Genomic DNA, 22457 nt, shown 5'->3' with positions numbered 1-22457 from the left:
TCACTTGTTATAATATAGACAATAAGTGTATCATATTTTAAAATATTAAAGAACTGTTAGTTTGTAACACAACCCGACAATGTAAGAGTCATACAGAAGAACGTTTGCAACCTATGATGTTGAAAGTAGATCAAATGGACGGTTGATTCAACAAGTAACAAGACATGTGAACGGCCTAAAACTATTTGAAATTCCGAAGTCAATTGTGGTGCAACATCTTGATATCCATTGTGATCATCTCATCTTGATTTCTATTTTTATTTTTTATTTTTTGAGGTCTATACTTTTTTTCCTCGAATTTTCTAGGAAGGTTCTTTGTGGTGGGGGAAGAGGGACCTTCGTGGCTTAAAACGTAATCTTCAAAAATAGTCGTGAGCCATTTTTTTATTTTTTATTTTGGTGCAATTGTCCGTGAGCTTTGGCTTGCTTCTATGAAGCTTCCTTTACTCTCTTGTAAATTTGATTGGTTTTGGATTCTTCTACTTTGATCTGTCAATAACAAATATCTGCCGTCCAATTATTTATTTCTTTTGATCTTCTCACTAGCGAAAGTCAACAGAGAGAATAAAGTAAAGGGTACCCGACCTCAGAGCATTAAGCACAACCCCATAGGTCGGTAAGAGTGACAAAGGAGGAACGGTAGGAGGTGAACAAGTGTTTTTTTATATTCGAAGTATAGGGAACGGGATCCCCTTCGGATTCATATATACTGAGTTTGCTGAGCAGGTGATCCATACCGTTGAAATTTGATCAAAAGATTACAATTATTATAACTTTTAGAGGCTCCCTGTTTGTAGTCATTTGATCAAATTTCAACGGTCCGGATCGCCTGTTCGGCAAGCTCAGTTTTATTGGATCCGGAAAGGATCCGGTTCCAAAGTATAGTGCGAAAGTCGAACTCTAAATACCAATGTAAAATATAAAGTGTTCAATCGTTAAAGTTAGGAAATAGATCATCTCCGGATTCATTCCTTCTAATCCACCAAGTTCGGGGATCCGAACCATTGAAATTTGATTCAACCGCTACAAACAAGACCCCATTTTAAAAATTATAATAACTTTAGTCATTTGATTAAATTTCAATGGTCCGAATCTCCGAACTTGATGTATTATGAGGAAGGATCTTTCCATGAACTTTGTTATTATATGTATTTTATTAGGCTTTAATGAAAATAAAGCCCGACCATACATAAGCTTGATCTTGTTTAAAGAATGTAGTGAGCAAAGCAAATCAAAAGCTAATATTTATAGGGGCGTATTCAATTGGAATCGTGAAGGGACTTTAATTATTTTAATGAATTTAGGGTATTCAATTAGAGTTTTAAGTTATTATTTGAAATTCAAGGTGTATTCAATCAAAATTTTAAAATAGTTTATTAAAATCTTTAAAAATCTGAATGTATTCAATTAAGATTTTAAAAAGTTTGTAACATTCCAATTGTATTCAAGTAGAATTTGATTTTAAAGAATTTGAAAAAGTTGTGAAATTTGAGATATTTCAAAGTGTATTTTAAGTATCCACAAATCTCACATCTACAAATCAATTAAACTCCTTAAAAATCCATGGATTATAAATTCATTGAAATCTCTCAAATTCCTAATTGAATGCACCTTAGTTAGTTTACAAACAACCCGGTCGAGCTTGAAAAATTTATTCGAGCCGAGCTTGAGCTTGCAGTTATCAGTTTTTTCCGAGCTTGAGCACGAATAACATTATTTGAGCTGAGCTTACGTACTGTGATAATTTGTTTGGCTTGACTCATTTACACCCCTACAAAAAAATCAAAACCAAAAACCATTATAAGTTGTTTTCACTTTCAAGATTTTGTTTTTATTCAGTCTCTTCATTTCTTTTTCCCTTTCCCACCACCATTTTTCATTCCTCATTTCACTCCATAGTTTTCTATATCTCAAATATAAAAATAAAAACTATAAACTAAAAATAAAATGATTATCAAACTAACTCTGAAGTTATTAAAGATGTTCATAATAAAGTGAGAATTGATTACTTGATTAGAAGACACTCCAATAGACAAACTACTCAGTTAATAGACATTTTGAATTTAACATCAATCCATAAGTAACACCATCTCCTTTAATTTCATATACCTAAAGGGTGGGGGAAAGTTAATAAGAATGGACAAAGGCTAAGTCACCATCTTCTCGTCCCCATCAAGAACCAAAGCACCTAGCACCACCCCTTTGATTGGGAGTCAATAAGATGAACTTCCTAATTTTCTTCTTGTCAACTTCTCATGGATCAAGTCCATATCAATGTCAAATTCTCCAACTCTCAAATGGTTTGTTTGTACGTAATACCTAACTTGAATCGAAAGCTAACATATTATATTGTCAGACTCTGAATAAAATCTTTTCACATTGATACAATCATTAAAACGAACTTATGACTCTGACTCAGAATCTGAAAGATTGAAACATTATATGCCGAACCGTCTGACAAAAGGATACCACCATCCAAATGGACAATCAAGAGTTTCTTTGTACACGATGATTAGAACTTATGAACAATCAATCAAAACGAATTCCACATCGCAAACTGAGTATCTATGCTACCAATTGATCTTAACAATCTTAAATTTTTCAAGAACAAATTTTCCTTCTTTGTACTTCTGCAATTCCTCATAAGCTTTGACATATTTCCAGCCTAACACCTCCCCACAATCACAGCAATGTACATCAGCAACCGTGTGGAGGCCTGTGATCAGATGCCGATCCTCCTTAGGCCCTACAACCACGTTCACTGCATGGGAGAACAGAAAGCCCCTGCCACGGCTTGCCTAACATAACAAAGCAAAGCATATCATATATATGACACAATGATCTTCAAATATTTGCAAACTACTCCATATATATATATGGTGTTTAAATTATATGAGATAACTCCTAACCTAATCTAGCCAATTCGTAACTTATTTCCCCACCCACCCTCATCACTTGGTCTAACCCAGAAGGCTTATCCAACTATTAGGACTTGCCTACAATTTGGTTATCATTGTGGTGGTATCTCAAGACAGACATGCATTTTAACTTGCATGGTAGTGTGTAATTGGTTTAAGATACTGTCGCAATGATCCATGTTGTAGGTAAGTTTCTCTCTTTGAACCGTGCATTTATTTAGAATTCACTAATCCACGAGATGCATTTAACTAATAATTCATCTACTCATTGGTAGCCTGAAAACATTGACATTATAGAAACCCAAATATCTTTTCTCTGTAACAAACTTTGGTTAACATAACGTAGTAGAATATTTCTGACAAATAAACATTTCTACAACAGAAATCCATGATCTGTGGACTCAAATGTAAAACTCCAGACCAAATTTTCAATGCAATGACTGAATGACACACTATCCAATCTGATGCAATAACCTAATAGCCACAACAGTTGCCATAAACTGCATAAGAGTATAGAGGTATGGAGGAGAAAGCACATGCGTTTGGATCACCTGAAATGCTTTAGAGACAATATCATCATGACAGCAAACATGGGTCTGGCACTTGTAGCAGCCATACAGCCTTGGCCCAGATAAATCACCCATTGATTGGAGGATTAATTTGCTTAATACCAGCGAATTAAAGTTTAACTGCAGCAAGAAAGTCACAAAACAGAAAGAAATTAAAGTCAAATCTAATTAAGCTTGATATTAACCATCAAGAAGGCTGATCATCTTGATCTGCATGCAACAGAAAATTAAGCAATCACCCAATTGAACAAAACCATTGAAGCCCAGGCATCAATTATTGAGATGATAAATAATATAAAACTATCAAATGAGGAGATATTGCATAAACAAATGGGGATGATTAAGACAGGATTCTAATTAAGTAAGCTTTTAAGATGTGTTGTGTCCCAATCCACCCCTAATTAAAAGGAAGAATCTGGAAGAAATAATTCATATCAGTAAAGCATTGTTGCTTCTTACCTGCCTGTCCACTGCCCATCCACCAAAAGACTAATTCATTTTTCTCCTCCAAACAATATTATTTGAGAGAGAGAGAGAGAGAGAGAGAGGGGGGGGGGGGGGGTTTGATTAGTACCTTGGTCAAAGGTGAGGTAGGGTTTTGGGGTTTTGACTTTTGAGCGATCAAGTCACGATTATTCTCATGAGACACGCCAAGTGGATTGGATTAAACAAAGATTTTTTTAATTTTAATTTTTATAAAATTATTTAACATTTTATTAATGCTTTTTAAAATCTTAAATAATTTTTATTTGTTTGATCTACTCGGCACAATATCGTTGGTGGTATGGTTTCACATGTGTCACATTATAAAATTAACAGACAATTTAACAGAATCAGAAGGTAGGGACCAAATTGTTGTGCAATGGCCAAATTTAACAATCACGTTGATCGACTTTTAAATTGAATGACTAAAATGATGAATTTGATCAATTTCAGAGACCATTTATAATAAAAATAATTAAAATTATTCAATGATATGATAAAGATTTTAACAATTTTCTTATATAATGAACAAAAATTATGTTAAAATCCAATATATGAAAATAATAGCATTAAAAAATAGAAAAATCCAGAATGAATAAAATCATCATATTAGCTTATAAGGGTAGATTTGTAAGGAGCCCTTGATACGTTACCCCTTTCCCTTTGCTGCGCGCCTTCGTACCAAATCGCTCTCCCGCTCCCGTATTTACCTTACACTGCCACTCTCTCTCAGTCTTACAGAGCAACACCCGCAAAACCCCAATTCCCCTCTCTCGCTTGCAAAGTCGGATTCTTTAAGCTTCTCCCTCAACTGTACGTCTCCAAATCCTAATCTCACTATTTCTCGTATGGTAATTTGTAATATTTCGTTTAATTTAATTTTTATTTTCCTAGGGTTTTGAGCCCTGAAATTGGGTTTTCTCTCTATCTGATTCGGTGGGTCTTTTACACATTGTCGTTGGGTGATTGAGCTGCTTCTCCTTTTCCCAATTTTGATTTTGTTTGGATTTTTGATGAAAAGTGGGTACCTTTTGATTTTTGTTTGATTTTTGTTATTCTTAATTCAAAATAACGTAATGGTAATTACTGTTTAATTGTGTTTTTAGTTTTCTGTATGTTAATGTGATTTGTTGATGGTAGTTTATAAGCACACACAATGTAATGACATCTCGAAATCGAAAATAATTTCAGAGAAAGGGGGAGATTTGTGGTTAGAGGCTTTAGGAAATGGAGTTCTGCCCAGGTTGTGGTAACATGCTGCAGTATGAACTGCCGAATATGCACGATGCGAGATTCTTCTGTCCAACTTGTCCCTATGTAGCATACGTTGATAGGAAGGTACAGCTGAAGATATACATCTTTTTTGGTCATCTGAATTATATCCTAAGTTCTCTTTCTTGCCTTTTGAAGGGTATGCGTAATGTGATAGCTGGTTTTCGTATTGCGCTTGCAGGTGAAGATTAAAAGAAGGCAGCATCTAGTTAAAAAAGAGATACAGCCCATCTTTACCCTGGACGACTACAAGAATGCGCCCAAAACTGAAGGTTTGTTTCATTTTTCCCGCCCAAGGGGTTTCATATTTTTCTCTTTCTTTTGGTTCTAGTAATTATCAAAGTAGGAATATTTGTTACAAGTAGTGAGAAACATACTCTATTCGTTTCGTTTCTTGATTCACAGTTGAGTACTATTAATGAGGTTGCAGTACTGCAGTGTACTCGTAGTATGCTCATTCTTTTTCTAGCGTTTTACTTTGTTCTTCTGTGGTCTATAAATCCTGCCATTTGTTTACGTTTCTTGGTGCCTCTCTGGAATTCACTGCGTGGTCTCAAAGCTATGTCAACCTTGTGAAATGATGCCATTGGTTGAATGGGGTTTGGTATTTTTGCTAGAATAGAATAATTGCGTATATATCAGACACCGGATAGGATTTGTCTGTAAACTTATTGGTTAGGCTACCTAATTTTCCTTTGTTGTTTTTCTTGTTCACGTTGTCCTGTTTCCTTAAGCACTTGAGGGGGATTGTTGAGGTCTTAGCTTCTGAATTGGGTGGAGCACCCAGTTCTCCAGGTTATGCTTTCACTAGAAAGCGAAGGTGAGTGAGGTTTTGTTACGGTTAGCTGTGAGGTTTTGATTGGACAAGGTTCATCATCAGAGGGAGTTCATACTCTATAGAGGTATCCGTGAGACTGAGATTCTTGTCTCATGAAAGGCTTAGTTATCTTAGTACTCATTAAAATACTTTTTCCTCATCTTGAGTGCCCCGTTTTATGTTCTGAACAAAGTTATTGGTCGGGTTTATAACTGGTATGGAAGGTTATAAGCATTCATGACTAAAGAGCTAAAGGTTACAATCTCTGATCCAGTTTGGAAACTAATGGGACGTATCTTTTGTGCCTTGGTGTTGAGGGGAAGTTGTTAGAATGCTGCACATGTTTCTTCATCAATTTAAATGAAAGTCGACTTTTGACTTTGTGTCAGGTTATGTCTCTTAACCTGATTGGTGATGACTGGAGAGAAATCCTAGATTTAGAAGCTGATGTTTCTATAAAAACGAAATAACCGTGATTGAGGACACAAATGATGAGAGATATTGACGAGAGATACAATAGCAAAATCAGTCATTCCATAATCTTCTAAAAGGTTTGAGCTAGCACAATTAGTGGATGTCAAACACAGTTGTAGGTGTGGGAATTGATGTCAAAATTTGTTTTGTGTGTGACAATTGATTCAGCGAAAATATTCTTTGTTAAATTAGTTTACTGGATTTAGGTTTAGGTTATCGTGAACTTTGCATGGTAAAGCTAAACATTTTTTCTCTAACTGGAATGAGGTACTGTTCTTGGCTGTACTACACATCTGCTTTAGTTGTCTTTTGTCATGATGTTTGTATCAATCTGGATTGAATCATTGAACTTTATGATAAGTGTCGAACATAAATTACATACGCCCAAGTAAAATTTGGATGTCGAAGCATAAGACACTGTTATTCTTGACTTCATTTTGTTGTTCTCCAGTTGATGCTAATGGCCTGTAAAATATTGTTGTACAATTGCAAATATCTCATGAGGTGAGGTCTGACTTCCTTTTGTTCTCTCTTTTCTTCTCTTCTCTGGCAGAACCGTGCCCAAGATGCGGGTTTCCTGAGGCGGCTTACAGGACACAGCAAACACGATCTGCCGATGAACCAGAAACAAGATTCTACAGGTGTATGAACAACAATTGCGGACACACATGGGTTGATTACACTTAGTCTGAGAATTTTGTGTTCTTTGAGTTGCTGATCCCTTTTAATTGCTCCATTTTTGAGTTTTGGCCAACTGTGGCGTGATATTGTGAACTGCTTCAACGCATGGAAATAATACTTAAATGTTCATTCGTACATTCTTCTGTTTTATCTTTTGCTGCAACGACCATTCGTTCATCAATTTTATCAAAGCATTCAATGACTTAATGTGCAGCCGAGTTTGCAAGCTCGTACCTGCGTAATCAAGAAGGTCGAGCTGACAAACCCGAAGCATTATGTTTTCGGTTCTGATTATCGATCTGCAAAAATGAAGTTGAGCATGCATTAACAAATCCGGTATACCATTCATACTCAACAAACAAAAGTAACAGGATATCAGCACAAAATTTAGTTCCGAGAAGGTTCAGTATTAGTGAACAGCCACTTTCTTTTTATCCATCCATCTCTTTCTGGTCGTTTCCAATGCTTTCTCCCTCATCCTTGAAAGTTCCTGGAACCACCGCTGGTACTGTGCCTCAATCGTTTCGAGTTCCAACTTTAAATCGGCATCCAGATCATTATCTGCCAAAGATAGTGAAGAACAGCTGCTTGTCAAGCTTATATCTTTCGATAAATCATGTTCATGCAATGGAAATTCCAAGTTCTTTATGATTCCATTCACTGGGAAGCCTCCTCCATTGCTAGAGTAATCGCTCTGCAACTTGCTGTCAACTAAATATGAATACCTCAGCTCGAGTTCAGAAGTATTGCAATTGACAGATTCAACTGCTTGGTCGTTTTTGGTGGAACCATCATCAACCATTACCTCAGAGTGAACCGATACTTTTGAATGTTCAACGGCAAAATCAGCAAAGCTTGGATAAGAGGTAATGCCACCGTTAAAATTGATTGTATCAGGTTTATCACAGGAGCTACCATCTTGCTCTACCATCGAACCAGCAGGAGCACCGGATAGCACTGAACCCCACAGGCTTGACAACGAGGGTTTTCCATTTCTATAGACTGGGGATCTGCCACAAAGACTCGTTGGTCCACTTGAGGAATAATCAATTGAGGGCTTCCAACCGGGTAGAAGTTTCATTATCAAGTAGTCAATAAACTCAGCAATGAAGGCCACATCGTGATTTGTTAATTCCAGTTGTTCAACCATCTCGCTCGCCACAGACACTGCTGTATCACTAGCAATGTAAAAGAGAAAATGTATATTCCTTGCCTTACCTGTAAGATACAGAAAAGTCATGCTATTACATTCCTGACAGGAATAACAATACTAAACATAAATTTGGATATCCACTCTCCCAGTTTGCTTACTCACCACATGCATCAGCTATACGCAAGGTTAATGATACTGAATCGTCATCATTTTTTATCCCACTTAACCTGAACTCGTTGTTCTTATGTGCCCTTTGAAATTCCAGAACCTGTGGACTCCCATTGTTGCTTTCTGCACATGTGCTTATAGATAGCTGCTTGTAGTCAGTATCTATGTCCATGGAAAGAGGCCCGGACTTTGGTAAATTTGTCGCTTTCAGACTCTGGTTAGGTAACTGGAAGGGATCGCGGATTGGTTCCTTTGGATTGTCAACTTGAAGGAATGCATCTTTGAGCAGCTCTTTCGCCGAAAGCCTCTCAGATGCTGGAACCAGACATTTCTCAATAAACCTTTTGATTTGGGGGTCATTCACCTTACCAAGGGCAGCAGGTTTAACGCCCTGCAAAGGAACATACAAGAAATAAGATTCCTGAGTGGTTCTACTTTATACAGCCAGCAGAAGAAATGATGATAGTTCTGATGACTCCTCAACTTACAGAGGTAACCTTCTTAAATATTTGAGCAGGACTTTTGCATTCACAATATGGATACTCAAAGGTAACCATCTCTAACATGCACATTCCGAAGGAGTATACATCAACAAGTTCATTATATTCCTCCTCATAGAGCTCTGGAGCCATAAATTCGGGAGTCCCTGACATAAAAAAAGGAACAGTTTCAGTACTTGTTTAGACGGTTTAATCAAGAGAGAACATCTGGTTTCATAGATTTCTTACCAATCACACTGCGAGCAGTAGGCTGCTGCATAACAGTTGCCAATCCAAGGTCTCCGATTTTAACTTCTCCAAGATTTCCATTAATGAAAATATTATCACATTTTAAGTCTCTATGAATGATAGGGGGGTTATGACTGTGGAGAAAGACTAAACCTCCGAGAATCTGCCTTGCCCAGTTCCTTATGGCCTTCATATCAACATTCTTATGCTTCTTACGATATCTATAACCAAAAGATGCGCAATTAGTTTGATTTCATATAATGTAGTCAAGCAATCCAAAGACAATGAGAAGGAATCAATAGAACATACCGCCTTAGGCTTCCAGATGTGAAGAGCTCCGTAATCATGTTAATCGTATTTTTCTGATCATCCACCCATGAATTATAGAACTTAATAATATTGTCATGTTTCACCGATTTCAGCAGATGGACTTCAGAATACAATTTCTCCAAATCTTCTGGCGATCGCAAGACAGCATCAATCTTCACTTGGTTCCATGCCACTTCTATTCCATCAACTTCATCAAATGCCTTGTAGCTGCAAAAAATATGAGGTACCCAAAATTTAAAAAAATAAAATAAAATTCTTGAATTTAATCAAATTTCTTCCTAAAAGTAACGAAATCCGGAAAACAAGAAGGAAGAGAGAAAAAACTGAAGAGAAAAGGTCTCAGAACCATACACAGTCTTGAAGGCACCCTTACCCAAGATTTCATTGTACTGTTACCAAGAAAATAAGAAAAAAAAAAGAATTAAAGGAGAATTATATGACTAAATGAAAGGGGAAACACAATCTTCTCATATCTAACAAACAATAACAATTCATTTGTTTCCTATAAAATTGGCTCGAAAACAAGCTGCTCAATCTGATGAAGAATCTTGCAATCACAGATACAATCTGATACCAGTTCATTTGAAACAACAAAACTAATTATTCAACCAAACAAAAGCAACAAATTTACAAAATGTACAATCTATTCAACATAAATTAAACCTTTGTATCAAAATGTGACCACTTACTACACGAATTTCAACGTATCGAAATCATATGAAGATATCGAAAACAAACAAGAACTAAAATTGCAGCTTGAACACAATCATTCTTCCACATTCCATTAGCATTTCCAATCCAAATTGCAAGTGCAAGTTGTGATATTTACCCGAACATATCGATTGCTTGGGTCCTTCTCTATAAAATCAGCCTCTTCATCAGGGAGCTTCACCACCGGCAACTTCCCATTGCTTGCTGGCGATACCAATCGGACCCCTGAATTCATTTCCTGCCAAGAACCAAACAACTACCAGAAAGATAAGGACTTTTTTTTATTTTTTATTTTTTTATATATATAATTTTTTTTTCTCTTAATATATAATTTAGTGGTCAAAATTTTTAATTAGAAAAATGTATTTTTCTCTCGTTCAGCTGAAGAGAGCAATCGCCGTTGATCGGGCCAAAAAAACGACGACGCAACAGCAGCTCATAGAAAGCTTCGGAGGCGATGCAGAAGGAATCGAATGCCGATTGGAAGCGGAATCGGCATTCGATGGCGGCGGACGGAGGCAATGAACCGGCTGAGTTCAAAACCCCAAGTTCCATGCAATGCGATTTTTTCATTCTCTACGCGAATCCCGTCGCGACCCACTTCGCGAAAGCCATCCTGAAGCGAACCCAAGTGGCGGAGAGGGGGTCAGAATCGGCGGTGGAGATCGGGCATTGGGATTGACCAGACGGAGGAGACCAAAGTGGCGGTGAGAAATTCGACCGTTTGGGTGGGGTGTTGAGAGATGGGGGACCGCAAAATCTGAACCGAGGAAAAATGGGAGAAGATGGTGGGAAGAAAATGGGGTTGGAATTTGAGAGAGAGAGAGAGAGAGCGCGGACGTGCGAAATTCAAGCTCAAGCACACACACTTGACACTTGTGTGGTTTTTATTTTTGCATTTTATTTCTTTTATTTTAGAAAAAAAAAAAACTGATTGCATTTTTTTTAAACAAACGAGATGTCAAAATTGCTACGAAGACATACAACAGTAAAAAATGCAGCAAACTTTCTCCAACCGAGCTTTTAATTTCTTACGTGGCGCTGAGTCAATTGAATGCAAAGCCTTTTGCTGTCAAATTTGACAGCAGTAAATGTCAAATTTATTAAATGTTTATTAATAGATTAATATAATATTTGATAAATATTGTTGTGTTTGTCGAAAAAGGATATTCTTCATATCCCTTCCACCTAATCCTCCATATCAAACAATTCGGGTCCTTGAAATTTGATCAAACGGCTAAAGTTATTTTTAGCTTTTAGCCGTTGAATTAAATTTCAAGGACCTGGAATGTTTGATGAGGAGGATTAGGTGGAAGGGATCCAAAGATGATCCATTTCCCTGTTTGTCAAGTATGTGATTGTTTTGCCTCAATCATTGGGCCCCACAAAAAGATAAAAAACATGTATTAAATGACATTATTATTTAACATATGGGATGAAACAAAATATTTTACAAAATGTCAAATTCAACATAAGCCATCAAATATCATTTTGATGTTTAAAACTTGACACCTCATTTGAAGATACTTTAAATCTCACAATCGGTTAGCAATAATGTGATTCAAATTCACTTTTGACGTGAATCCAATTTAAAACCTCACACTCATAAGTGAAGAGAAATTGATCATAAAACTGATTGCATTTTTGTGCCATTAGTTTCACTTTGTTTCTTGATCCCATCAAATATAGATTTCAATAAGAGAAAACATATAAATTGAACAAAACAATCAAAATGGTTTTGTGGTGTAGTTGGTTATCACGTTCGTCTAACACACTGAAAGTCTCCAGTTCGAACCCGGACGAAGCCAATTGTTTGTTTTCTGAAACTCATCCAACATTTTTACTTCGTATAATTATGTTCTGCTTCTTATATTCATTTTTTTTTCTCCTATATAATTATGATTTCTTATATCGTTTTTGCTTCTTGGTTTCACTGCAGATGACTTGTCGTTCTTACATTTTGGATCATCTTAGTCGAGCTGCCTCGGGACTAGTCGATCGAAGACACCAATGTTCTATTCCAGCAGACACTCTATATATCTGACATTGCAGCATCCGCTGTTCTTCCTTCTAGCAAAATTGCACCTGCTGTCTCGATCGGGGAAGATTCTCTTATATATGATTCAACTATTCCAAGTGGAATGCAAGTTGGTTCTCTATCCGTAGTTGTTGGTATTAATGTTCCAGAAGTAAATAGTAGTGCTGCAGAAAATTCATTTAGGTTCATACTTCCGGATCGCCATTGTCTTTGGGAGATTCCTCTACTCGGACGCACGGCCTTCACAATAACCCCAAAGTTTCACCCCCCTAGGATGAAACTTTTTGTGGGAAACCTTGGAGGAAGGTCTTGGAAGATTCAGGAATCCACGAAAATGATATATGGATCTTAACAAGTACTCATGGAAAGTGTTTATGGAATGCAAAAATATTCCCTTTTCTTTCTTACTTTGAGATGCTAAATTTGGCATCATGGTTGATGGGCTTGGGCGATCAAAATTCTGAACATCTCTATGAGGCTCCCACTGATATATGTACTTCATCCCATAAGAACAAAGATTTTGATGCCTCTGCGAATCATTCATTCCATCCCAGAATGGTGAAGGTTGAATTCCCAGTTCGTGTGGATTTTGTTGGGGGTTGGAGTGACACTCCTCCATGGACCTTGGAGCATGCCGATTGCGTTCTGAACATGGCAATAAGTTTGGAAGGTTCTCTTCCAATTGGCACCAACATAGAGAAGGCAAAATCAACTGGTGTCTTTGTTAGTGATGATGATGGGAATGAGTTACACATTGAAGACCTAACCTCAATTGCTACTCCATTTGATGACAACGATCCATTTCACCTTGTCAAATCTGCACTGCTTGTGACTGGCATTATTCATGAAAACATTCTTGCATCCAAGGGTCTACAGATCAGGACATGGGCCCGTGTACCTCGTGGCAATGGCTTAGGGACTTCTAGCATCTTAACAGCTGTAGTTGTGAAATGACTCATCCAAATTACCGATGGAGATGAAAGTAATGAAAATGTTGCAAGACTTGTTCTTGTATTAAATGTACTTTAAGTTTTCCTGGAATTCCATTGCGACTACAAGTCGTCCCACTCTTGGCTTCTCCCCCGTTAATTTTAGAGTTGCAGCAACACTTGCTTGTGCTTTTTACTGGTCAAGCACGCCTTTCCTTTTCCAGTTTGGATATGCATTCTAAGACTCTTCTTGCATGATTGCATTATACAATCATATTGTCAATCGTGAAAAGCATAGAAGTGTCACGCCCCGATCCGCAAATAAAGACTATCCACGAGATAGGGTGTGAGCCATATCTTAGTTATAGAAATAAATTCTATAACCAAGATATGGTGGAAAATAAAATAAAATTATAACAATTACACCATTCATCAACAAAATCTTACATAAAAATTTATTGAATACGCAGGGGAATAACTAGTGCACTATAACAAATCTTACATAATAAAAACTTGAGTTTACCACATATAATCTATTGAATAAGCAGCGGAAATAAAATATTAGTATACAAAATTAATTCATAACAAAACTACCAACTAAAAATAATAATTGATGAGTAGCTCTTGCAAATACATAAAATGTATGCAATGAGATGCATGAATGTACTCACTCCCTTCTACTTCCGTCAACACATATCTAAGGTACCCAAGCCTGCACGTCCCGTACCATGCTTATACCACTTGGCTCCGGATACGTTGGAGTACGAGTTAACTCCCTTTCATCCCTTAAACCCAATTTTGTAATTAAACTCTCAATTTCCACTTTATTATACATGCACTTTCCTCGATGCCCAATTGTATATTCAAGCCCTTCACCCTACGCCTGACATATACAAGATTTCATTATTTTATAGTCAACCAATTTGTATACTCAACCCCTGCACCCTACGCTTGACATATACACGATTCATTATTATTCAAGGCAAACTTCAGCCCTTGAATATCCTCACAACTTAAACACTTTACACAAGTGAGCACTTGACACAACACAACTCTTTTTCTAGCTTTGCAATGCATATGTATATGTCATGTTCACATAGATATCAATACTCACATTTTATCTAACAAGCCTGCAAGCTTCAACATAAAACAAATTGATTAGTAACAAGGGTAATATAATCATAATATTAACAAAATAATAATCTATGATCCATCATATAAAATGTTGCTCGTTGACCACTCCATATATATTTGTTCATCGTCTCGTCCATCTTGGTTGGGCAACTTGTTTTTATTAGAAAAGAATAGACATCCATGTTAGAGAAAATAATTGTTAGAGTGAAATATATATCTCAAAAGCCACAAGGCATGGAATCATGTTTCTAGCATTTCCCTTTCCAAACATCATCTTTTATTTTTATTTTAGTCCACCACTTCTACTTCTTATTTAATATAGCTGAAACTATCAGCTGTTCGAATTGGGATATAAGTCAGCACATACATTAGATTGTCGTGGTTTTTGGATATGTTATAGAGGAGATGATAAGGAACAACTTTTCTTAAGAAAGTGTTTCAATCGGAGCTACGAAAAATGGGGTTTTGGTACTCATAACATGACTGTCCAGTTTTCTGCGGGATTAGAGACTGAGTTGGTATTTTAAACATATTGGAAGATCGCACCGTTGGAATTTCCTGAAATTTTGATATATCATGGTAGAGACAGATGAACAACTCTCATGAAGAAAGTACTATAATATAATCTATGGGTATTGGTGTTTTGGTCTATTAAATAGGCTGGACGAATTTCTAGTTTTTTGATATCTTTCTTTTGATAGATGAAAATGATGGTAGTTTGATGGAGTGATTTGTTGGATAAGGTCTCATGTATTTTCTGGGATTTGTCTCACACTTTTTGTACATCATTCTCAAGGGAAAATAAATGGATATTTTTGATGGTTTGGTGGGAATGTTCTTATGGCAATGATCTCCAAAATATAAATGTATAAACAACACACGATTTAAGTGGTTCACCAATTTGGCTACGTCCACTAGGGTTGTGTTTGTATTTGTATTTCACTAGGTAATGAGAATTTATGAATACATGACAATGGCTAAGAAGCCTTAACAAAATATGAAGAAAAAAACAATGATATGAGAAGGACAATTGTTGCTCCCCTTTTCTTTCTTCTCTCCGTGCTCTCTCCTCCTCCTTTAAATAATGAGTGTTTGTGTTCCTTCCTTTGAATTCCCTCTCTTTGAAGTTCTATATTTATAGATTGACCTTATTTTGCTTCTTTTCTTTATGATTCATGGCACATGTGTTCCAATAGCAACTCACCAAATTTAGTTCCATGATATGTGTTCCAATACCAAGTCACCAAGTGTTATTCTCATCATTAACAATGAAATGTGGTCCAATAGACAAACAACAAATGTTAAGCAAAACCTTAGCTCTAATATGTGTTCCAATATAAACACACCAAATGTTAAGGTAATCATTGATGATTGTATGTGTTCAAATGGCAAAGAGACATGTGTGAAGTTAATCAATATTATGCAAGGTGAATACAAGCATCCAATGCCACATTCATCTCTAAGGAATATGAATCCCACCACTTCAAACTTTGGAGGGATGAATCATCACCAAACATTTAACTCTTAGATTCCTAATGAATACAAACTTGCCAACCCACTCTTAAGTAGACTTCCACCTTCACATTTAGAGTGGTGAGTAATCACCAAATCATTAACTCCTAATGTTACAAACTCTCCACCTCATCTTTGAGAGAAAATAACAAAACCAAACTAATCATTTAGTCCAACCTCAAACTCTTGGGCCTTTGTGAGGAAAATCAAATCAAACTCATTTAATCTCCCTCCTCCATTCAAACTAAAAATATCTCTAATTACATATGAACATGAAATACTACTAACTAGGTTTTGAAATAATTTGTAGGAAAAAAGGATTTTACATTGAAACTATTTTACTTACTGAGAATAGGTTCTTGCATAAAAATAAATCAAATAAAATCTTTACGTAAAAATAATTACCCAACATACACCCATATATATATATATATATATAACTTTTTTTTATTTTTAAATACGGGGTATTACAAGAAGTTTTCTCCGTTGCTCGTTAAGGTGAAAATTTAGAGTCTTGTTCTACACACGCACACTTTAGTTACTGGACCTTAATTTGATATTGCTTTATTCCTTGTGTCCAATCTCACGTCGCTCTCACTTTTCCATTGAAAACATGTCTGTATTCTCATGTATTTGAAAGGATGTAAATGTGATTTGGTGCATGTTCGACTTGCGCACCAAGTCTTGCAAAAGGTGGTAATCCGTTACCTCTACAGCCAAAGGGACAACCTTCTGTTGGAATTTAACTCCATATACTTAACTGAAATACCTAATCACTAACATAAATCATTAGAGTGATTACCTGAAGAAAATATGGTTAGTTGCTCCAGGAATCATTTCACAGACCAAGCATACTAGATTATGATTTGAAATTAGATAAGAAAGACTTACCTGGTGCAGGTTGTGGTTACTGTTAACACATAAGAATTCTTTTACTCACTCAAGACATTATGTTCCAATGGTGATATAACCCTGATTACAGAACCTGTTGTTTATGAGCAGAGAACTCCTATATATAAAGAAACAATGATAGCCAACTTCCATCTATTGTGGGGTGTTGGTTATCCCACTATATCAAATTCAACTGTAATGGGTTAGTGGAAGACAAATTTACATCCCACTTAAAGGGTTAGTGGAAAATAGGTGCATCCCCAACAAATGGTTAGTGGAAAACAAATGCATCTCCAACATTCTGAATGTGTTTCCATAACTATAAGACGTTAGTTTTTCATGTATCAAACTCTTATTGAAGTTGTATTATCCACATGTAATTTCACCTTTATCATAAGTAGTTGAGTCCACATAGGATTCTTTCATTCTCCCACATGAACGCTAACTAGTTGTCGTTTCGAAATTTCATGTACTACATAACTTCATTCTTTAATGATCACTTGAGTTTTACACAACTAACATCTTATACACATTGACCAGTAATCATTTGGAGTTCGAATCTCAGGAAATAATACATACAATAATGTTGCATTCACCCTGAAACCACAATCCACAAATTCATACCGTATAATGCTAATGAAGACATACATTTATACACATTCTAAGCATGATTCTTGTTGCATACCCCCCGGTTTACCTTTATTGATTGAAAGTGGTTTGCTATCTTCAATCACTGCATTTCTTTTCCATTTTCATTTCTTACTCCCACATTTCAGAAGACTCCAAGGAATCATGCACTCCCATCTTCCTTCATAGACAAATCTTTCATGTCCATCATTCATGCATGTTTATGTTCCATCTTTGGGCAAGAAACATAAACAACCACTATATGATATGTAACCTTATTCAAATCTTTCATGCCCATAATTCATGCATGTTTATGTTCCACCTTTGGGCAAGAAACATAAACAACCACTATTTGATATGTAACCTTATTGTATAACAACCATGTAAAAGAAAACAACCAAGATTTCAAGTCTTTGGACAAGAAAACAGTCAACTTAATTCTCCTAAAAATGTTATACCCTGAAAACATCTTAAACCATTCATACATTTCTTACATGAAACAACATCAAAGTATGATACAATCATATTCGATCATTTATCAAACTCCAATGAGTTTGCCTAATGCTTCCAACGAAGCCTTAATTCTGCTTTATGTAGATAAACTAGTTATTCAGTGAATAACCATAACATGCAATTTTATGTAACACCTTTGCACAAGTGACATAAAATATCAATTATGCAATCTTAATCATGCATCCTTATTTTCATAGCCATTTCACAAAAAATTCAAGTTACAACTCAAATCATGTCTTGGACAATGGAACAAAGTTGGCTTAAAACTTTTATAAAATACTATATACTGTATCACAGTTCAAGCCATTCACTATTTCTCTCTTTTGAAAGATTGGTCTCATCCTCTCATGCAATGAATTGTCACTCACAAAATTCAATTATGAATCCCTTGAACAAAATTTCCTAATAATTCCCACTTTGGTGAAGAATTATTCAAACATTTGTTCAAAGTATAGAGATTATTAGTGTTGATATCCTACATAAAACTTTAGTTTCAATAATCTTACATATATATATATATTTTTTTTTTTTAATTTTTTTTTTTAATTTTGTACTAATAACCTTTTTACCTTGCTTTAACATACACACACAACATTGAGTTCAAACTGAGTTAATAAACAAAGCCACATCAAGAAGATAATCTAATAAAGGCATCACTTACTTCCTAAATGGTTTCGGCACAAGCATGCAATATAGTCTCTTCCACCAGCCTATATGTTGCCAAACGGAGAATAACACACATACCAAAATTTCCATAAAATCCTACTTTAGTGAAGATTCAATAAACATTTGTCCAATGGTTAAAATAGTATGATTATTTGTCTAGTAAGACATGTTGCAGCCTTGACATCATTCTTGTGGGAGTTTGATTCCTTTTTCTCTTTGCCTTTTTATGTCCTCTCTGCTTCTCTTGAAATTTCACCGAAAGGAAAGCTCCAACAATTCTTGAATAAGACTCACCAAGAAAGCATTAAAATGAACAATTATAATTAAAAAATAATTATAATCTAAACCAAAGAGGCTTTTAACTAGAAAACCATTAAAGCCATGTATATTAGTCCACCAAGCTTGTGCTATTCGTGATATCATAGGCAACCCAGCAATCTTTTAGACCAATATCCTCACATTTTAAAAAAAAATTATTTTATTTTATTTTAGCCTGAGAACTAACATATTAATTCTTTCTACATTATTATAAGAGACATCAAAAATTCATTTGCATTCTCAATTTCATTCTTTAAACACAAATATATCCTAGTCTTCAAAAGAAGCCATAATCCACTTTATTTTGCAAGCTTTTGCACGTAGATAAATATTAGTGCTCAATTTCTATTATTTTGTAAGTTTCGTATGTAGAAAATCCTTGTAGCTTTCTGCTTAAACCTTTTTGCCAAACTTCTACTAAATAACAAAGCTAGCTATATAACTATTATGCCCATCCCAACTTTACATACTTTTATTTTCAAGTAACAATACATGAGTATCATGTCAGGTTTATTGTATAGACGTGGCTCCCTTTTTTAGAAACGACACATGCATGAGTGCAATAAAAGGCTGCTTAATACAGATGCAATTGAAAAGTTGCATTTCAGGCATTAGATGAGTTGTTGATACATATGAATTGTGGAAGCAACCAAGATTAAACAGTGATATCTTGTCTAGATAAAGTTTGCATGCATACCACTAATAACGCATATAACATGAACTCCTCCACCACTTCCCTTTTAAGCTAAACGGTTCCGAGGTATGTCTAGTTTGTACTTGGCCACATCATTTATTTTATATTAGAACATGACACCAAAAAAATGGATACCAAAGCATGACAACATACTAATAAAGGAATCAAGAAGCAGAGAGAGAAACCTGCAATTGGAACAATGGTGGTGATCCAGGGGTACATTTACCACCCCAGCTTTCGGGGACCAGATTGAAGTCAGTGAAGTGAGGCTTTCCCTTGAGCGTGACAGATTTAACGTTCGGGAACCGCCTGATCACCATCCCAGGGCTGACGGTGTAGAAGTTCCTTTTGAAAATCCGTCGTATGCACCATCTCATATTACGACTTGTGCACTATCGAGAACACGTGCTCCAGCACCTCCTCGGAAAACGAATTCACCGTTTTTGACATAGTAGTTCTGCGCCGACGTTAGCCTTCTGTCATGTTACCTTCAGGTTCTCGAGTTGGAAACTCGTGCTGGGCCTCTCCCTCGGGCTCACTCGGGCTCCATCGCCAGCACATGCTGGACCATCTCCCTTGGGCTATCTAACCCTGTTCCAAAGCCAGTCTACCGGGCAATAGCCCACGGTGGAACAGCTCTTAGGTGAGTGTTGTCTTTGTTCATAATTTAAAATGAGTACCTGTGTTCTCAGCCATATATTACATATGCAAATGCCTATCATAAAATCAATATGATCAGTAAGAACGTCATATTCTCTTGAACAACAACGTGAAAACAGAAAACAGTTATAGTCTAGAAAATTAGTACAGTACACTAAACTAATCTAAGTGAGTTTTCTTCTTCAGAGCCAAAATGACAATGACAGGTAAGCGTCCATCTAGTGCGGTGTTTTCTTTTCCTTATATATATTATTACATTTATTTGTTCCTTTAAGGAATTTAATTGCACCAGGGTTAGTGTAAATATTGCCCTTTTTTTTTTGTCTTACAAACTTTCATAACACAAAAAAAATTGCAGTAAAGACGAGACAGTTTCTCGAAACAGACATAGAACATAGGAAGGACTTCAATATTTTCCATTGTTTGCGAAAAGAAGTTGTAGAGATTGCTCAATCATCCCATCATAATCCGTAAGACACCACAAAACATATATCCTACATATATTAGTAGTGATAAATCTCAGGGTTGAGGTTGAAGAAGAGTTTTTTTGGGAGAAAAATTGAGGTCTTGTTACAAGTTTATGCATATTGGTTGCTACATGAATATCAAATAGATATCAAGAAACTGATTTCAGATACCGATCATCATTTGTGAAACTGAAGCAACCTTGACTACTAATTCTAGAATGACAAATACGCAATGCTTACAGTGGTCTAATCTCCAAACCATATATTTATTTTCCTGCAGTGAATAAAACTTTGGCAGCAGCATATGGCATTAGAACAATTTATCATGCTATAGAAAAACCGCAGCAATCATCATATGAATTTTATACATGCTTAAAGCATTAGGATTTCTTATCATAATAAATAAATAGTACATGTTCATAACCAAGGTATTCACTAAAGAAGACATGGAAACATTAAAATCGTTCAAACGCATGCTTATATCATACCTTTAGGTAAAACTATAAGTAGCCATTCATTCTTTATTGTACACCCACCATTACAGGATCTTTTCATGCAATTATATCAAGTATATGGCCTGATCAATATGATTTTACACACTGATCAATACTTTAACAATTCATACATTCTTTCTTTGGACAAGAATGTTAACATTCAATAAGTTTTCATCACCAATTACATCAAGAAAATTTTAAAAGAACATGAGATGTATGATTTCACAACAACATAGTACGAGAAACACAAATAGGATTAGGAGCAGTTAAGCCTGCTATGATACCAAATGTTAGAATTTAACTCCATATACTTAATTGAAATACCTAATCACTAACATGAATCATTAGAATGATACATGAAGAAAACATGGTTAGTTGCTCCAGTAATCCTTTCACAGACCAAGCATACTAGATCACGATTTGAAATTAGATAAGAAAGACCTACCTGGTGTAGGATGTGGTTACTGTTAACACATAAGAATTCTTCTACTCACTCAAGAACTTATGTTCCAATGGTGATAGAACTTTGATTACAGAACCTATTCTTTGTGAGCAGAGAACTCCTATATATAAAGAAACAATGACTGCCAACTCCCATCTATCGTGGGGCGTTGGTTATCCCACTGTATCAAATTCAGCTGTAATGGGTTAGTGAAGGATAAAGTTACATCCCACACAAAGGGTTAATGAAAAACAGATGCATCCCCAACAAAGGGTTAGTGGAAAATAGATGCATCCCCAACATTCTGAATGTGTTTCCATAACCATAAGATGTTATTTCTCCACGTATCAAACTCTTATTGAAGTTGTACTATCCACATGTAATTTCACCTTTATCACAAGTAGTTAAGTCCACATAGGATTCCTACACCTTCTTGTATCTCGCATCAAGTGCCTTGCTGAACTGGCCAAGATATGGAGAGAAACTCTGATGAATTGTGACATAGATGACCTTGGGGAGATAATGCTAGAGGCTTGGAGGCTATATCAAGAACTTGACCCTAACTGCAGTGACGAGTTTATGGATCAACTCTTCAGATTCGCTCACCTGTATTGCACCGGCTACAAGCTTATGGGTGCCGGGGGCGGAGGCTTTGCCTTGTTGCTTGCCAGGGATGCTAAGTAGGCAAAGGAACTAAGGCATTTGCTGGAACAAGATTCAAATTTTGACGTCAAAGTATACAACTAGAACATCTTCTTAGATAATTAA

At 35.9% G+C, this 22457-nt stretch overlaps 3 protein-coding genes and 1 pseudogene across 8 annotated transcripts; 2 read left to right on the top strand and 2 right to left on the bottom strand.

The window, feature by feature from the left end:
* Positions 1–2391: 2391 nt before the first annotated feature.
* On the bottom strand, positions 2392–3974 carry LOC126623991 (protein yippee-like At4g27745). Of its 2 annotated transcripts, none has more exons than XM_050292989.1 (3): positions 3947–3974; positions 3470–3607; positions 2392–2798 (listed from the first exon to the last, which is right to left on the bottom strand). In XM_050292989.1, the coding sequence occupies exons 2-3, from the start codon at positions 3560–3562 to the stop codon at positions 2571–2573; spliced, it is 321 nt and encodes a 106-aa protein (XP_050148946.1). In that variant the 5' UTR covers positions 3563–3607; positions 3947–3974; the 3' UTR covers positions 2392–2570. The 2 variants fall into 2 exon arrangements, with proteins under 2 accessions (XP_050148946.1, XP_050148940.1); XM_050292983.1 differs by lacking the exon at positions 3947–3974 and adding an exon at positions 3727–3893.
* Positions 3975–4607: 633 nt separating this feature from the next.
* LOC126624004 (uncharacterized) lies at positions 4608–7351 on the top strand. 4 transcript variants are annotated; one of them, XM_050293021.1, is made up of 5 exons: positions 4608–4783; positions 4865–4906; positions 5162–5308; positions 5424–5514; positions 7087–7351. In XM_050293021.1, exons 3-5 carry the CDS (start codon positions 5198–5200, stop codon positions 7218–7220), a joined length of 336 nt encoding a protein of 111 aa, XP_050148978.1. In that variant the 5' UTR covers positions 4608–4783; positions 4865–4906; positions 5162–5197; the 3' UTR covers positions 7221–7351. The 4 variants fall into 4 exon arrangements, with proteins under 4 accessions (XP_050148978.1, XP_050148966.1, XP_050148973.1 ...); XM_050293009.1 differs by having other exon boundaries at positions 4865–4990; XM_050293016.1 differs by lacking the exon at positions 4865–4906 and having other exon boundaries at positions 4608–4821.
* Positions 7240–11165, bottom strand: LOC126623986 (serine/threonine-protein kinase WNK8-like). 2 transcript variants are annotated; one of them, XM_050292977.1, is made up of 9 exons: positions 10423–11165; positions 9945–9982; positions 9573–9800; positions 9264–9484; positions 9024–9181; positions 8530–8926; positions 7643–8432; positions 7449–7513; positions 7240–7371 (listed from the first exon to the last, which is right to left on the bottom strand). In XM_050292977.1, exons 1-9 carry the CDS (start codon positions 10537–10539, stop codon positions 7313–7315), a joined length of 2073 nt encoding a protein of 690 aa, XP_050148934.1. In that variant the 5' UTR covers positions 10540–11165; the 3' UTR covers positions 7240–7312. The 2 variants fall into 2 exon arrangements, with proteins under 2 accessions (XP_050148934.1, XP_050148938.1); XM_050292981.1 differs by lacking the exon at positions 9945–9982.
* On the top strand, positions 10762–22457 carry LOC126614048 (bifunctional fucokinase/fucose pyrophosphorylase-like; annotated as a pseudogene).

This window comes from Malus sylvestris, chromosome 1, assembly GCF_916048215.2.
Source record: "Malus sylvestris chromosome 1, drMalSylv7.2, whole genome shotgun sequence".
In the NCBI taxonomy this organism is placed as follows: domain Eukaryota; kingdom Viridiplantae; phylum Streptophyta; class Magnoliopsida; order Rosales; family Rosaceae; genus Malus; species Malus sylvestris.
Note: the sequence above shows the minus strand (reverse complement) of the source record. Positions and strands in the feature narration are given on the sequence as shown.